The sequence below is a fragment of the Vidua chalybeata genome, chromosome Z (genome assembly GCF_026979565.1).
Source record: "Vidua chalybeata isolate OUT-0048 chromosome Z, bVidCha1 merged haplotype, whole genome shotgun sequence".
Classification (NCBI taxonomy): Eukaryota; Metazoa; Chordata; class Aves; order Passeriformes; family Viduidae; genus Vidua; species Vidua chalybeata.
The window spans coordinates 36,525,730-36,544,464 of record NC_071570.1 but is presented as its reverse complement, the minus strand read 5'-3'; the positions used below and the strand labels follow the sequence as shown (position 1 = coordinate 36,544,464).

The following is an 18,735-nucleotide window of genomic DNA, read 5'->3' as shown; positions in this document are numbered from 1 at the left end:
CCCCACAAGTGTCCCGGCCCTGGCGTGTCCTGACCCCGGCGTACCCCGACCCTGGCGTGCCCCAGCACCGGGGCTCGCACGGGGCTATGCCAGCAGAATTGCTTCACGGAGGATGTAATGGATGTCCTGCCCTGCCCTGGATCTTCCCGTAACATTTTCGTTCGAGCTCGTTAAATTCCCCGTGTGCCAAGCTGCATATCACGGGGTTGCTGCTCTCTGACAAATTGGCATTGTATGGGTTCCTCCTGCCAGCTTCGCTTGCCCTTAGGCCGTGTGATGATTTATTGCCACCTAATCCATTTCTGCACACCCCCAGAGAACTGGGAGAACAAACCTCTGTTGCAGATAGGAAGCTGCTTGACAAAAGTTAAATACAAATTTTGTACCCTGAATAATTGGGTTGTAAACCACTGCTCAAGTCAAGGAAATGTACTCCCTTAGCAGCTGTGAGGTTCTGTGAGATCTGACTGCTGAAGCCAGCAGAAGACACCAGCTTGCTCACTTCATTCCAAGGTGTTAAACCACCATCTTAGGGGCAGGTAAAAACACTGCTAAGGAAGTGGAAAAACCATCATTTAAAGTGTTAACTCCTGTCCTGTTTGTTCAATCTGTTTTAAACTAGCAACTGTTTGTTATGCCATTGTCATGGAATATCATCACAGATTTGTCACATAACTATCTGTAGTGTGAGGATTGAGAAATACTACTGAGAAATCAAGAAAAGTTTTGCTTGCACATACTACCCTGCAGTCTCCTGATAAGCTTGTGCCAGCCATTATTACAAGCCAGTTCCATTTGTAATTCTGAAAAAAAACGTGTTGACAAAATGCAAATTCAGTAGGTGATGGTGTAGTTACATCATGTAGACACAGTTACCTCCTTTGCTTACAGACAAAAGGGACTTGTCAGGAAAGTTCATCTTCTGTTCTGGGACTCCAAAACTTCAGTTCCTTCTTCTTTTCCATTCCTACCACAGGGAAAAAAAAAAAAAAAAAAAACAAACAAAAAAAAACCCACACACACAAAAAAAACCTACACCAAACAAACAAACAAACACAAAAAACTCCACCAAACCAAACCAAAACCAAAACCAAAACCAAAAAAAATAAAGCAAAACAAAACAAAAAAGACCCAAAAAAACCCTGCGAAAAATCAACCAACCAACCAAAAAGAACCCCTCAAAACCACACAATACTGAAAAACAAGACCTAGAGCTATATCCTTGTTCTAGACTTCAAAATGGGCTCCTAATACCAGCCTCAATATGCACTTGGGGGCAAAATGTTTCCTGCCACAGGGATGCCTGGATTGCCCTGGCTTTATGGAAGAGGTGCTGGGGAGCAGATGGACTGGTCCACTCCTCTACTCCCTAGGGACTCAGCCGCCTGTGCACAAGGCCAGCACTGTTTCCCACATCTCAGGTAGCCTGGGATGGGGCTGCCCTGGAGAAAGCAATGTGATGGAGCTCTGAGGAGCCTCCTTGGCCACCTCTTCCCTTTCACTTGGGAGCCATATTCAAACTTGGGCCATTGCCAGAAGGACAACATGAATGTGCCTGTACAGCGTGGTACAACCCTTGCTGATCCTGACCCAGTGACTTGACTTCCCAGCTTCATCTCCGACCTACTCATCTCTACAGACTTGACTGAAAACCTGGACTCTTGTTTGACCCTGTTTTGCCATCACTGGCCCTGCTCTACTTGTTTGTTTGGGCACTGTGAGAGTGTGCCCTTGGTGAGGTCACTGGCCTGCCTGCTGCCTTGTACAGCTCTGGCTGCACCTGCTCTTGCTGCTCCTGGTCATGCAAACCTGCTCACATGGGAGTCTGCACTCAGGTTGGGGGTTTCCTTCTAATAAATGTCTTACTTGCTTTCCAAATGGTGATGTCAGAATTGGGTTCTGCAATTTTTTTTTGTGCATGTATAGACAACACTAAATGCAGATCTTAAAAATGCAGAACTTCTACAGATGTCATAAAGAAACCCTACCAAAATTTCTAAGGTTAGCCTGGGGAGGTGATCCATATTATTGCTTTCTTTCCCATAGTCTATGTATCTCTACTCTCTATTTAGAGATTTACCTGGTCTTTACACTGCTAAAAGCATTGGTTTTGTCTCCTCAGGATGTTTATGGATCCAGATGCTAATTTAAAATTATATCAAGTCCAGACTTCTTCCTCTTGCAGACTGGTTTGATGACTAATTTTTTATAGCCTAAGATCTAGAACCTATTTTTCTTATTAATCAGTGCAATTTATTGTATAATTGTTGTCAATAGTGTTATTCTTTTAATTCAGCTTTATGACACTATTTGCTTTTCCTGCCACAGACTGTATTACAAGTGAATACTTATAAAAAATTACAATTGTTTGTTCACAATAAAGGATCTATCTATGCTGCTTTATCTATGTTGCAATAATCTACAATTGTTTTACATTAATTTCTCATAAGGATTGCATTAAAGTTGTTGGTGACTCTTATTCCAAACCTCTTAGTTAATTATAGTTTTCTAACCAAATTATGCTCCAGATATGTGATTGCTGTATTTCCAGTCCAGCTAGTGAGAATGCAGGTCATTTCCCTTTCATGGCTGTAGAGCTTAACCAATCTGCCCAGATCAAAAATTCAAATCAAAAATTGTATTTGCTAATTGTGTTTGTTAATTTGGACTAATGCACCAAAATGAGAGCTGCACCTCAGTAACCTTAGAACTGGAAACCTGAGAAAGGACAGGTTGTTTTAATAAAATGGTACTACAAAAGAAACTCAGTATAACTCAGAATAACATTGTCTCAGAAACATGCTCAGGTGTGCTAGTCACAAGGCAAACACATATCCTCTTCCTCTGTTAAAATCCAGACTGTTTTGGTAAAATAGGGTAGGGGTTGGAATTTGAGCCTCTATCAACATTTTTCAACTGTATAAAAGTGTCTGGTAACTCCTAACCCACTACTGTTTTGAAAAAAAAGTGTTTGCAATCTTATGACTCTAGTCTGAGTTCTAGTTTTAAGCAAGAGTATCAAATTCAGGGTGCTGGTTTTGCTTTAATAGGTTCTTTGCTTTTGTTTAGCAGATCTTTAGCAATGCTATCTGTTATTTCTTTAAAGCATCCTTAAGACTTAGAGGCTGTCACATTAAGCTAATACCTCTTAAAATAAATTTTAAAAGTGGTTGATAATAATCTGTTAAGCTGTTTGTTAAAAATACTTAAGAGTGACTTTACTGCAATTCTCAAGAATATTAATTACAAGTCTAATTTGGACTTAATTCTATGGAAGTTACACTTCTAAGCCACTAAAATACTAACTGGTATTCAAATGCATCCAAGTATGCATCTTTTAGGCACCTAAACCTCTTGAAAAGAGAGCTTTATTTGGCATTTTCAGGGAAAACAAAGTAATGTGCCCTAATAATCTCTTCCACAAAACAAGATGTTGGGATGACTTTAACAAAAAATGCATTGATTTTATTTTGTTGCCTAGTACAAAATAGCAAAGGTCAAAAATAATGCTCAGGTACAGAGAATATGAGTTCATTCAAGTGAAGATTTGGGAACAGGAAGATTTTTCTTCTACATATTTGTGTGTCAGCGTTCAGGGATAAATGAAACTGTATGATGCAGTGGATCTTTCAAGTGTTGTTTTGGTACTTCATATACCAATATCAGGGAAGAAAGTTTTTATTAGATTGAATGACAGGTAGAAGTTATTTCTAATTCAATTTCCAAAAGAATGCACAGGAACCAAAACTTTAAATACAGCTGAAAGCAGGGAATGGACTTTGTAATCTCATAATAGCTCAGTTTGATCTACTGATTCCAGAAGAACCTGATAGAAGACATCACACTGAAGAACTGGAAGATGTAAACAAAAATATTAAAGCCTGTCTTTAAAGTAGGTCCAGTAAATGCAAATATTTCAATAACATTTGCATTGCAGATTTGGTTGGGTCTTCAATTTCAGTATGAAGAAGGAATTGCTAAATAGATAAGAATCAAAGATTTGGAGGCCAGAAAAGCTGACAGTACAAAAACTAGTTAGTAGTATCTGTACTGCTTTCCAAATGAGAGAGATAACTGCAGCTGTGCTGTGATCCTACAACTGTCAGAGGACAGATCTGCAAGCCAAGATTGCATGGAGCTTCCCAGAAACCTGTACCTAAACCAGCATTAACCCATTCCCTTCCCTTCCCTTCCCTTCCCTTCCCTTCCCTTCCCTTCCTTCCCTTCCCTTCCCTTCCCTTCCCTTCCCTTCCCTTCCCTTCCCTTCCCTTCCCTTCCCTTCCCTTCCCTTCCCTTCCCTTCCCTTCCCTTCCTTCCCTTCCCTTCCCTTCCCTTCCCTTCCCTTCCCTCAGTTTGGGAAGGTTGCTCCATACTCTAATCCTGTGAAATGGTCTCTCCCATAGCACAGCCATGGAAATTAGTCCATGATTTAGTCAGTATGTTTATACTCTCAAAAGGTCACTGGTTGCATTGATGGTACCGCACTGAGGAGCTGAGTTGCCATCATAAACCCACCTAGAAATCTGAGGGAAGCAAGAAGGTTCAAAATCTGAAATGCAGAGCAGAACATGAGGAAGAAAATGGAACTGCCAGAACGAGTAATATGCTGATGCCATATTGTAAAGTGCTTCAGCAGTTTTGCATTCCTGGTGCTCTGCTGACCTGGGCCCAGGGGGTTTGGATTCTGTGTGAGACCCATTAGCTAATTATCCATGTAGTGTAATAGGGCAAATGAAATGGTGGAAAAGTGTGTGCCATTTCAGCTTGCATTAGCCAGGGTCACATCCTCTGCCTCAGCAGTGTGCCAAGCACAGCTTTGGGAGGAAGAGCCTCTGTGCAGGCTCGGAGTCAGAGAGGGCAGACCCAGCTCCTGCTCCCAGAAGCAGGCTTCCTGCTATTCCAGCAGGCAGAGGGTGGAGCTATGCCAGTGTACATGCTGTACAAAATATTCTCTAGATTCTGGAAGAAGAGTTATATCAGTTGCCTCATCCCTGTCAGAAGGCAGTTGGCTCATAAGAGCAGTAATTGTTTCTCTTATCTGTTTTGGAGGGAGTCAGGTTTCTTTCACCAGATTTGCATCTGTAGGAGTATGCTGTTTATCTCTAGTGACCTTGCTGTGGTTATTCGTCTTCTTTCTTATTTAGGGAACCTACCAGCAGCTGCTTCTATCCCCTGTCATCAGCCTTGCTTTCTTTCATGCAGGATGTAGTTTTACATAAAATTTTCAAAGTAAACACTAGAGGCAACTCAGAGGAGTTAATTTAAGTCAAATGCAGTGATTGAAAAAAACCCAGTAATGCTAGGAGAAGAGGAGAAAGAGCAGAGTTGTGCTGCTCTATTAAGTATTTTTGGCTCATGAGATTGTGCACTCTATGGCACTTACTCTTTTAAAAACCTCTCTTCTCCCTCATTTGCTGCTTTCTGTATGCATGTCTATGAGGAGAAGTGCTGTTGATGAGAAGTCTTTGTGGAAATACTAAATTACTTTGAAGTTTCCAAGGAAGGAGGGAGGGAATACAGACTGTGCCACACAGGAGAAGGCAGTACTGTACAGTGGAAGGGAGGCTATGGAGTGGGTGGCCAGACTGTCATCATTGCTTGGGTTTCTAGTCTTTGGGAAAAGGCCTTGAGGGGCAGACATAATCCTCAGCCTTAATTATGAGAAATTCTGCAAAGAGAGTAGGAAGGACCCATCTGAAGGATCTGAGTATTTGAATGAACAAAATTGAATGAACAAAAGCAATAGCAATGATCTTTATTGCATATCTCTAAGTGCCACACTTCGAGTCCTGTGAAGAGGATCACTGAAATAATATTTCATGATAGAAACAGCTGGGAGCAGAGATTGTTTAAAACAGGTAAAAGATGTGGTTTTGGCAAACAAGCTGGAAGTATCTTGTAATTTTTGTAAAGTGTTTGTAAAACTATGTAAAATGAAGAAAAAAAGAAAGATTAATGACTGGAAGAATATAAACAAAACAGGCAACAGCAGAAAGATGATTGCAGACAGGGAAGAATAGGGACCAAGTATAGTACTGGGAAAAATTGGAGGAATGAGAAGGAACAGCATGTTAAAACAGAAGTCACAGGGGAGGTTGCCATAAAAGCAGAGTGAAAGAGAGGAAGATTTAAGTCTGCCAAAAGATCCAGGAGGTACCGTGAGCACTTGCTACAAAACATAACCAGGAACATATTGTCATTTGTCTGATAGTCTGATCAGCATTATTCTGAGTACAGGTGATGTCTTCTGCCTCTGCTTTCTCTAGCACATAGAGATTTGAAAAGTCATTTTAATGCTACAATCATCCATCACTAATGAAATCTGGTATCCTTGCCCATAGTGCCATATGCCACAGAATCTTCATTATGGGTCATGTTGCTTCATTTTGCTTCATTTTGCTTCATCTTGCTTAATTTTGCTACTGCTTCTGTTCTTTCTGTTTGGTAATTCTGGTTCTTCTCTGCTTTCTGACATTAAATTTGCTTCTGTGAATCTTGTGCTTCATTTTCTTCATCATTTTTTTGACTTTTCTATTCCATGGATTCACACAGAACTTTCTGCCTTTCATGTGGAGACTAACATTGAAAAAGATGGTTGTCAGTTTCACAGAAAAAAAAGTAAAAATCCCAGCTTTTAAAAATCATCATAATTATCACTCACCTATGAAGACCACAAAGTTAGACTTGGATAATCTTAAATTATATTTTATGCTGTGCTTATTAATTTTTTTTCTCATTTCAAATACTTTAGGATCTAAGTTTTAGCTGATTAAACTTACATTCCAAAATCTGAAAAAAGGTTTTACTGCTTCAGTAGTAAAGGCTTTAATACTTTAGTGCAAAAAGAACCACAGTGCAAAGCAGTATTTCTATGGCCAATAAATAAGCAGACTACTGTGTAGTTATTATGACTGTCATGATTATCATGCAAAAGTCCAGAAAATGTACCAATTTAATCCAAATGATGTGATATTGTAGCAGAAAAAAAAACCCAAAAAACTAGATATAGTTTATGTACAGAAGTAAAGCTGATTTAATGAGTTTAGGCAAGGATTTTAGGGGTAAATAATTGGAAAGAGCAGAAAAGTCTTAATGCAAATGTGAAATTTTTCAGTTCTGAAAATAAAGCAAGTCTCAATGAAAGCTGAATAATATTCAGTATTATTAGTGAAAAAATAATTAATTTTTAACAATCAAGTTTAAATAGCACAAGGAAGGACAGTTCTTAAATCACATACAACATTGTTTTCTGAATTTGTGTTAGCTTTCCAAGATTCTACTTATTTAAATGCTGTGTAATAGGTTTTAACTTGAAGTATCCCTTTCACAGTGAACAACACAAAAATATCTCTTACATAACAGCCTCTAGGTGACACAGGCCACCAGCTTTCTGGATTTCAAATCTCTCCACTCTTCTGAGAATTCCTTTGGAAATTTCATCTGAAATTTTCATGCAACAGTTAAAGGCCCCAGGAAACAAAGCTAAAAAGAGGAGTAGCAATGTTAGAAACAACACAGATATAAGAGGGATAACTTATAGTTTGATTGCACAAAATCGCAGAGGGGTTGAGATTGGAAGGCACTGCTGGAAGTCATCTAGTGCAGCTCTCTGCTCAAGCAGGGCCATCTAGTCTCTGGGTCCTGCTTGAGCTCTACTCCCAGCCCCTGATAATGTGGTTAGCTTAATTAACTCCATTCTATAAGACCCTACCAGCCCCAGGCCTGCCATCATTGCTTCTCAGATGCATGACTTAGCATTTCCCCTTGTTTCCTGAGCTTCTTCTCTGCCCATTTCTATGTCAGCAAAACCATGTGGTGCACCAGCTACTGCTCCCAGTTTGTTATCATCTGCAAACATGCCACAGGCACATTTTGTTCCGTTATCCAGGTCTTTAATGAAGGTGCTGAACTCAGTTGTCTCCCATAGTGACCCCTAGGGTTTATGGCACTGATTACAACCCCCTGGATCTGGTCCTTCGTTCAGTTCTCTGTCTGCCTCAATCTTTACTTGTCTATCCTATGCTTTGTCAGCTTGTCTATGATTGTATTACAAGAGACAGTAATCAAAGCCTTTTCTGAAGTCAAGGTACACAAAGCCCATGTCTCTCTTCCTGACCAATAAGGTAGTCACTACTGGAGATGGCTACCAGGTTGGTCAAGCATGATGTCCCCTTCATAAATCCATGCTGACCACTTGTGATGACTATCTTGTCTTTCAGATCTTGGGAAATGCTGTCTTGGAGAATTTTCTTCATCACCTTCCCAGGGACTAAGATGATGTTTAGCAGCCTATAGTTCTCTGGATCTTCCTTCTTGCTCTACTTGAGGATAGGAGTAATACTTGTTCTCTTTCAATCTTCAGGAACCTCTCCCACTTGCCATGAATGTTCAAAGGTAACTGATAGTAGCCTCACAATGACAATCAACCAGCTTCCACAGCACTGGTTGTGGTCCATCCTATTTGTCCTGTGGCCTTACATATGTTTAGTTTTTAAAAGTGCTCTCTAGTTTGGTCCTTCTCCACTGACAATAAATCATCCTTGCTGCAAACATTCCCTCTGGTGCCAGAAACCTGGGACTCTTGTTCGTTTGCCTAGTTTGCATGGTAAAGGGTAAGACTAAGAAAGTGTTGAGTGCCTCAGCCTTATCCGTGTAATTTGTTAGCAGTTTCTCTGTCCAATTTAGCAGTGTGTTTTGGTATTCACTCCTCTTTCTTTTGTTATTTATATACTTATGGAACATTTTGTCACATGTCACATTCCCTGACAGATTCTACTCCAGCTCAGCTTTGTCTTTGTCTTTCCTAACAGCATTCCTGCATAATCAGACAACCTTATACTCCACTTGGGTCACCTGGCCCTGCTTCCACCCCTTTGTTCCACACATTTGTTTTTTCTTGCTTTCACATGTATGTGTTCCTTGAGGAATTCTGATGTGCACTGGTTTTTTTAATGAAAAAGAAGCTGCCACAATTAATTTTTGTTTACATTTACATTTTTTTACATTTGTTTACATTTACATTTTTGTTCTGATGCAGTTAAAAGCTCTGAGGACATCCAGCCAGGCCTCTGCTGGGTTTCTATTTGTCAGGACAGACCTTTCTAATGTTTGGAGGGGGTGACCCTTGAACATCAGCCAGCTCTGCTTGACCTCTCTTCTATACAGGAAAATATTCCATGGGATTCTTCCAAACTTGTGAAGAGGTTGTAAATGAGCTCTTATTAAATTGAGGGCCATGATCTTGCTTTTTGCCCTGCTCCCTTCTCCTAGAATCCTGAACTCCACCACTTTATGGACACTGTAGCCAGTGCTGCCTCTTATTTCATGCCCCTGACTAGATCTGCCCTGTTTGCAAGTATCTCAACCACCTGAGTGCTTTTCTGTGCCAGTTCCTTGATTACTTGTTGTGAAAGAGGTCATCAGTGCACATCAAAGTTTGTGGATTGCTTCAGCACTGTTGTATTGCCCTTCCAGCAGATATCAGCATGGGTAAAGTCACCCATGAAGACTAAGGCCTATGAATAAATATTAGGATTTTTCCAGCTGTTTGAAGAAGGCCTCAGCTTCTTCTTCCTGGTCAGGAGGTCTATAGCAGACCCCCACACTACCAGATCACCCCTGTTGGTCTGCCCACTGATCCTGACCTGTAAGCTCTCAGCCAGCTCATTCTTCATCCCTAGGAAGAGTCCATGCATTCCTGCTGCTCTCTTGCTTAAAGGACAACTCCCTCTCCTTACCTTCCAGCCTGCTGTTCCTAAAAGCCCATATCCCTCAGCTGCAGCACAGCAGTGACATGAGCCACCCCTGAGCACATCCCTGAGCCCAGTGAGGTCCAAGCCCTGCACCTGCAGCCACTTTTCATGCTCCTGTTTGCTCTCCATGCCGCATGCCTGAGCAGAAGGGCAGTTCCGAGTGCTAGTTATCAAGGGCTAGTAATCTTCACAACTTGTGTGGTGAGATACTGTCCTCTCCATTTCTCCCACGAGAGATTGGTGGTTTAAATAAGTTTCCTTCACCCCTCCTGATGCATGCATATGTAAAGGCTTGTTACAGTAATATAAAAGTAATTTTAAAAGATTTATTTTTGCTTGTGGAAGATCACCAACATTAATGACAGGAGTATAATTTAAAAGCTCTGCCTTTTTAGGTTAAAACAGGCCCATTATCTTTTGTTGTCTTTTTGAAATGATAAATGCTCTTGCTGGGCTTTGTGTTTTCTTTTACCCCAAGGACTCCCATGGTTGAATGTGTCTCCACTATGGAATTATCTCCTGCACATTTTCCCTGTTTGCTAATACCATCTTAAAAATAAAAAGTCGCTGAACTTTAAAAAGCAAATTGTAAATCTAGGTGGGCTTTTATTTTTTAAGAAAAATACTAACATATTGGGGCTTGATTTTCTTTTGTGCTAGCAAAGAAATAGATCTTCTAAAATGGATTTCCTCCACTAGCTCAAGGACAAGCAAAGCTGTATTGCTCAGGGATTTATCTAGGGTAAAGGTCTCAAGATTAAACCCACTCTTCAAAATGAGCACAGCAAGGACCCCTGGGTCCCAGACCTTGAACTAATCTGGGAGAAGTGGAGTATCTTCTTCCTATTTGTTTTCATTTTTCTTCCTATCCATGCTTTCCCTAAGTAATAATTTAGCCTTGAATGCAAGAGTCATGAGCTAGGAAAAAAAAAAAAAAAAAGGACAGAGAATCATTTTCAGCTTCTGTAAGCAGAAGATAAGTCTGTTTAAAAATTTTCCTGTAAGCAAGACAATTGTGTGCTCTTCTTACAAGAGTACTTGCTGAGTGCTGGAATAACAGATGCTGGCACAGCTGTAGCAGTGAGCTTGAGCAGCCAGCAATTGAGCTGGAGTCTTCGGAGAGCACTCACACTGCCCACTGCTGCTTACAGGGGGATTTTGTATCTGTGGGGCTGATGACGGGGCCCTGGGATCTCACAGTCAGAAGGGAGGTGCAAAGACAGAAGCTGGCTCAGCAGTTGTCTCCTCAGCAACCCAGAGAGAAGGGCTATAAATAATCATATGGTGCAGAAGGACTAATTAAGTGTTGAGTGCTACCTGTGTTATTTCCCCATTGTCCTTTGTTTTTCTCTCTTCAACAGCATACTTCTTGTGAAGCAAGTTAATTGAGGTTCACAAATGGAAATTCAGCTCATTGAGCACCACTAAGTTTAAGGTTTTTTCTGGGTTCTCAAGATAGAGTTGGTAAAACTAAACTTTTGTCACTGCTAGTCAGCTCCTGACAGAAGAATTCTGTCAGATGAAAACTTAAGCCAGGGTAATTCTATTATCAACTCTGTCTGATGTTGCCTGCTGTGCTTTTTAGAGAGGTCTACTCCAATTCTTCTTTGGGGTCTAGTAAACTAAAATACTTGGCAAGACCAGTACTACCAGCTTCTGTAGAATGGCTGAATATTACAGGAGGTGTTAGGGAGAGTCAGCTGTCCCCTGAGCTATTCCTCAACTGGTTTTGCTGATGCTTGACTACCTCTTGCACTCATCCTACTTTAGGTACTTAAAAGCATCCCTTGCTTTGATACTCAGATCAGAACTATCAGTATTGCACTTTACAGTGCACTATATAGCACCATGTTAGCCATTTATATGCTTTATAACTGAAAATTATTAAATTAGCATTGATGTACTTTTATAGCTTTGTAAGGAAAAACATACACAGCATCAACCAAGGAAAATAAAGCAAAACTCCTGATGCATCTAGGTGGGCTTGTGAGTGTCTCACTGGCCATTTCTGACTGACAGCCCTTTTGCAAAAATCTTAACCAACAGGAATTGCATCCTTTAGCAACTTGTTTATAACTGCATATTTAGACACCACTTACATGACCAGAGATGCCATTTTAGAGCAAATTCAATCACCCACTGCTCAGTCTTTGACCCAGAGCATTGGATGCCACTGACATCCAGCCCATGCAGCTGTACAAAAGCTGTGCCCTGCAGCCGTGAGCACAGGCAGCAGTGGGCTGCATGTGAAACTGGGGAATGCCCCAACAAAAATCAAGCTGAAATTCTGCAAAAAATGTAAATAATTGGCGCTAAACAGGCAAGAGCATTTCTTAGGGACATTGAGAGCCTGCTAGTACATTTTTATTAGAGGTATGTGCCTGGGAAGGCTTTCTTGCTTTCACATGTATGTGTTCCTTGAGGAATTCTGATGTGCACTGGTTTTTTAATGAAAAAGAAGCTGCCACAATTAATTTTTGTTTACATTTTTTGTTATGTGTATGAAAGCACAGCTACAATATGGAAAAGAGAAATTGATAATTTGTGAGTCATAGATGAATGCATGGCATGAAAGTCTTTCTGTCAGAGAACATGAAAGTGTCACCAGCAACCTTCTGCTGGCAGAGGCACGTACGGGATTTTTTTTTCCTGTGTATGAAGTATGAGAGTAGTGAGCCAAGGAAATCCTGTAATTCCCTAGAGCCCAGAAAAACTGATGCTGCTCTCATGGAGCACTGAGCCATCCTGCAGCTCCATTGTTACTATAACTTCATTCTAATCCTGTAAGTGGGAAGAAATTAGGAGGTAATCCTAAAGCAAGAGAATAATTTTGGCCCAACCCAGGGCCATTTTTTTTTTTTTTTGGTGGTTTCATCAATTCGATAAGGGTTATTAGTAATTGTTGATCTAAACAGTAGTTAAAAGGAAAGAACTGTGGGTTTGCACATGGATGTTGGCATGGCCTTTTTTTTGCCATTTATCAGTCAATAGGATTTTTTCAGTGCTGCTGATTTAATTTGTCTCTATTGCTCAGTGACATAGTAAGAAATACATAGCAGCTTACCCAAAAATTATTTAGACCTGTTGTCTGACACAGACTCTTAAAGTTAAAGGAACTGCTGAAAGGATTAAGCTTAGTGGTGGATCTTGAGACAGAAGGGATTCTTCTGCTGTTATTTTAGCAAGTGATATTATCTATTTTGTAATTTCTTCCCTGGGAACTCTCTCCAGGGAATTACCTGTTGTTTTCAAAGTTATTTAGAAAAAGAAAAAAAAAAAAGGAAATAAAAAAGAAAAGAAATGTGAAAGTTGTCCAAGTTGTCCCTGCACAGGAAAGGAGGGGTTGGAACTGAATGAGCTTTAAGTTCTCTTTCAAACCAAACCATTCTATGATTGAAGTGGAGTACTTGGGAATGGAGCACAGTGAAAACAAAGCCTCTCATGGAACAAGACCTCCATGGGTACAGTCCATTATAACTGTCTTTACATTTTAGTTGATCAGTATCTCTTTGACTGCCCAAAACTTTCTTTTTTCATTTCCTCTCTGCTATCTGGCCAAACTTAGTCTATAGAAAAATTTGTTTTACCCTTCTGCTCTACTTTTTTCATTGTCATTCTCAAACTTGAGAGCCACATGTTAATCAGCCAGAGAAGGCCAGTTGTCTAGGGTTCAGGCAAAAAAGGCTAAAAAAAAAAAAAAAGAGATATTGGTGCATGCTTCGTTTCTGGGACCACAAAGAACTTTTCTGTCCTTCTTCAGTTTCAAGCTGATATTCCTAGATTTGCCAAGTCTTTTAGGAAAACTGTCGTGCCTGATGCAGAGCCCACCTGTGGCACACTGGGAGTGTGCCAGGCTCTTGTACTGCTCTTCTCTGCAATTTCCCTCCTCTGGCAGGGGCTAGGCAGAGCATTGGTAAGGACAGACATGGAAGTTGGTGGTTCTGCCAGCCTCCTCCATAGAGAATTTTACATGGCAGGGCAGGTCTTTGCCTCATGAAGGAGGGCCAGATGGAGGAAAAAAGAGGACATGTGCCCCATGGAAACAGATGGTGAGTGATGGAGCCATTGTGCCCCCAACCCCTGTGCTTGCTCTTAACTATTGGTTTAATTTTGGTCTCTTTTGACTAAACATGATAAAGAAAAGCTGTGCTTTAAGTGAGAACAGTAGGGAAAGCATTTTTCCTTCCTTTCTCCAGTTCTACTCCAGACCCCACCCAGCTGCCTTAGGCGGGACTTGTGCAGCTCTTTTCTTCACAAGTTTCACTCCAGCAGTTAGTGTTTTGACCAGGCCTTTGGTGGTCCCTCCTGAATCCTGCTGGCAGTGCACAGGAGCTTGTCTACCCCTGGCAGAGTACCTGGTTCACCTTTTTGAACTGGACTGCTTCAGTGAAAAGCCATGATGTACTTATTCTTTCATGTAACCAAGAAAACCAGGACAGTTCTTGAATTAACACAAAATGAGGGAGCCCAGCAAATATGGGTGACATTATCAAGCAGGATGGGGTCCCCCCAGCACTTTGTGTGGTCTGAGGGAAAGCATCTCTTGCACACTGAGATCCATTCATCTGAGGCACTTTCTGTTTCTATGCTGAAATGTAAGCTGTTAATTGTGCCTCAAGTTCACCCCGAACGGTTGCAACTCTGCACATATTGCACAAGTTTGGCACACCTGTGCTATTAGCAGCAGCCATTAGTGTTTCCTAATGGAATTATTTTGTGGTTGCGAAGTAGGCTTTGTATATCTGTAAAGAAAACCCACACAACTTTGCATTGATTAACTGTATTACCATCTTGCTTAGTCAGAACATGGTGTTTATTGATACGCTCTGGTATCAGTACAGCCATTTCCACAGATGAGTTTCAGCACTTAGTCCCATGTTGTTGGTTTATGGGCATAGAATCCAGGCTCTGCCCTTGAAGGGAAATGTATTATCAAATCCCCTACACATGATATTAACTATGGTAAGGCAGCTTATTTAGCAGTCATTTCATAAAGCTGCCAGAAAGTGTTTCATTTAAAACAAACTTGAGGCTATTTTAGAAGTCCAGCACCTCAAGGCAGGTCTTTTCATCTTAACCTAAAGCAAGCCAATAACTATTTCATTATACAGAAGACTGATCCTGGTTGACAGGTGAACAAAGCCAGATGCTAGAATTCTTGGGAAATGCAGCATAGACATAGACTGTGAAAACAAAGAGGTTGCTTAATAGCTAGATTTGAGAGGGGAACTCAAATGTTGAAAAATATTCCCATGCATCCTACTGTTTTAACATGGTAATGCACACAGTTAAAGCACAATTCTGAGACAGTTTGAAAAAAGACAGAAGGGATTCTAAGCTATAACCATATAACCATAAACAATAATACATAAATCTAAGAAAACATACTATACAAAGAATATATATAATTGAAGTTATGTGGTGATGCTTCTCCTGTTTTGCTATGAGGACTGCTGTTAATATGGACATTTTCAAAGCTAGAAGGCTGACTGGAGATGGACAGATTGGTATTTCCTATAGGTCAGGATTTTAGGATGGCGTTTTGTCCATCAAATCGTGATCAGTTTGCAAGCTGACTGTCTCCATACAACATTCTTGGTGCTTGGGTTACTGAAAATCAAATAAATGCAGGCTGAAAATTGGCAATACAGAGTGTAATACTGATGTGATTAAAAAGCCAGTAATATCTACTGCCTTACCAGAAGGGGAAATTTCTGCTATTCCTAGCAAAAACAAATGTAACAATATCTTGCATATTAAGATGCAAAAAGAAGCAGTCATGTAAACATAAATCTGGTTTGTTTCTATAAAGAAACACATTTTGATATGAGGGAACCCATCTCCCACACTGCACAGACATTATTGGAATACATTCAGTAGGATAAGTGCAGATGACTCCTTTGGGAAGTCTCAGACAGTCTTATTTGGTTGTTATTCCTATGGTGTAGCATCAAACATTTGATTAGGATGCTGTTACTGTATGTGAATTACCAAATTTCTCCTTTCATGTCTTCAAGATGAAATACATGTAGGAGCTTCCAGAAGAGAACTTTTGTCTTCTCAAATTGAAATTCAAACCAACCATCTTTGGAATAAGCTCTGTTGTCCAGCCTGCTGCATACTTCATGCACTGCTGCCTCCTTCACTGTGTGTGTGGCACCCGGTAAATCCCTGGCACTGAGATGTGATCATGGAAGAATACTGGGATTTTTGAAGTAAAATTGCAAAAACTTATTTTGAATTATATTATGGGAAATGGGGGTAGAGGGGTAGAGTTTGTGGAGGGGGAAATCCCCACCACACTCTACAGAATACCTTGATCTTGTTTTCTGACCTTGCCTGGCTGGGCCATACTTGAGCCTATAGCTAGGTGTGATTTTGGACAATAGATGGCTTTCCTGGCCTCTGTCAACAACTGCCAATTCACATCCACAAGCAAAAGGAACTTCTGCAAGTACCAGCCCAGATCTTACTTGTAAGTCTACTGTCACCCTGAAATAAATGGATGCATAATGCATAATGGTGAGCCTAAGAAGCATAAGCCTAGGAAGAGTTAAGCCCAAATCTGGTTTAGCTCAGGTAGGTTGTGTCTATAACCCAGCCAGCCACCTGAAATTCTGCATATTTTTATTGTGGGTTCTGCCATTTGAGTATTGTAGTCAAGTATGGAGCATGTCTGTTTGAGGAAAAATGGGTGTTAAAGGCATTTCAGCTGTGGTTCAATGTAAAAGAACACATTCTGAGAGAACCTTTACTTTGACCTGTGCATGTATGTGTCAGTTCTATTGCGCAAGACCTTGCTGACTGGCCAGATCATATATCTAGACCAAAAGCACTTGCAGAGCATTCCCATGGCAGCAGGTGCAGTGGCCATTTTAACAGCATAAAATTCTAATGCAGATTTTGTCCATGTGTTGTCTAAATCTTCAAGGAATTCCACAATTCCTACTCCTACTGAAGCCAGCAGAGCCTGAGAAAGGATCGTCCTGAAGAAAGTGCTCCAGAATCCGAGTAACCATCTCTGTGAACGCAGTCTATTTTACAGTAAAAAATTACAAAGAAAAAGTATGGATTTAAGCACAGCATTGCCTAGATGGTTCTGAAAACTTCTAAAGTTGTTTAATGTTTTTTTTTTTTTAATTTTAAGTTTAAAGTGAAGTTTAATTTTTAAGTGTTATTAGATCTCCTGAATCCTTGAGACATGCTGCATTGAACAGAGAGCAAAGTTACATGCAAAATTGCTTTTCTGCTGGGAGAAATCTGTTACTGGAAGTTTGTCATAAAAAGTTTTTTTTAAATCTCTGCCACCCAGGGCAACTTCACTTTAAAGAAAAAAGACCAAGTGACTTTCTAAACACATTTCCTCTGGGAAGCTTGAAAAGGAGGAATTTACACCTGAACTTGAGAGATCCCTTTGAACAAATACTGACATTTTACCTCGGGAAATCACTGCTTTAAAGGTCTTACACCTTCAGCAGCTAAAATCTTCTTGATAATGTTTCCTATGACAAATAGCTCACATGGATTTTCCTTGCTCAAGCCACTTCAGAGATTTATATTGTGCTCACACCTGTTGTGGAAACATCAGGTTTGCAGAGGAAATTCTCAGGTGAAGCCCTGAATCCACTGAAAATGTGAATTTCTCTGTGCAGTTAAGACACCCAAGTTCAACTTTTTGAAGAAAAGCAGCATTTAAGCTATTGCCTCTGGTCCTGTGCAGAGCTGCAGAGGCTCAAGCAGACATAGTTCCAGGTAGGCACACTTCAGGTATTTTTATCTTTAAGAGACTAAAGTATAGAAATAGATAAAGTACAATTTTACTTACTCTCAGACGTCTGACTAACTGTGACTGCTAGAACAACCAAAACCGTGACAAATTTCACATCCATTCCTCCTTGGAGCTGCGGGAGCACAGCCACGGAGCAGGTGGTGAGCTGCAGGACTAACACCTGACCCTACCTACTGGCTGCTGGGGATGAATGTCCTTAAAGCCCCACCCTGAGCAGCAGCTTGGCATCAGTTCTGTCCTGTGTGGCACTATGGACTTCAGCAGGATTCCTCCTCTTACGTGAAGATGTGTGGTTCATTTTTTTGCCAGATGGGAAGACAGGCTGTATTCCACACAGTTCCCCAAGAAGGTACTGCCTTACAGCCAGATCCTCACAGTCCTTCTCACAGCAACAGCAACAGACTTGCCAAGGGTAGGAGTACTGCAGAAACAAGTACTTGCAGGATTGAGGATTAAGAAAAAAAACTTTCTGCTATTAGGTGTCACCTGCACAGAAGCTACACGTGCAATGCTGTGGGCCAAACCTGCTGTAGTACAAAAAATTCAACCTCAAGGAGACCTCAGCCTTGCCCTAGCTTTGCGTTTGACCTAGGCATTTTCAGTCTGTAAGGACCATATTATTCCTGTCACACTTGGCTTTCAGCACTGTTTTGAAGCTTCCAAACCTTTAAAAATATTACTGTGTGGTTTCAGTCTGAACTGAGCACAGTGGCTGTAAGAGTAGCAAGCAGCTGCTGTATTCCACCACAGGCAGTGCAGTGAAGACTGCCTGCTTTGACCTTTCCCAGGGCTGAACTAGAAAATCAGTCTGGGAATTTCCTACCTATTCAACCAAGCTCATCTTTGCTTTGTCTCATTACATCATTCTTACTATTCCTAAATTTTCAGACCGCAACGTAGAAGAAATTGCTAACCTCAGGGACTTTAGTCTATACTTGCACTGTCCCAACACTGGTTTTGCAATTTCTTCTAATAATAAATTAATAAAGTGCAATCAACCTTTCCAACTATCAGTGTTTTACTTCATAGCTGTTTGTTTCTGCTGTTCACTGTTATCTACCAGAATAAGAGACCAGGGCAAATCCAGACTACTACACTTTGAAATAAAAGTCTAAAATGAAAAAGAGTAGAAGATAATTATGTGTGTTGTTTAAAGTATGATTTTGAGGAAGTCATTTATGTTGAAATCAGCAA

At 40.7% G+C, this 18,735-nt stretch overlaps 1 protein-coding gene across 1 annotated transcript; it reads right to left on the bottom strand.

Annotated features, from left to right (window-relative positions):
- Positions 1-5,730: 5,730 nt before the first annotated feature.
- Positions 5,731-18,627, bottom strand: CCL28 (C-C motif chemokine ligand 28). The gene is made up of 3 exons (XM_053931935.1): positions 17,578-18,627; positions 7,356-7,482; positions 5,731-6,576 (listed from the first exon to the last, which is right to left on the bottom strand). Exons 1-3 carry the CDS (start codon positions 17,639-17,641, stop codon positions 6,420-6,422), a joined length of 348 nt encoding a protein of 115 aa, XP_053787910.1. The 5' UTR covers positions 17,642-18,627; the 3' UTR covers positions 5,731-6,419.
- Between the last annotated feature and the right edge of the window lie 108 nt (positions 18,628-18,735).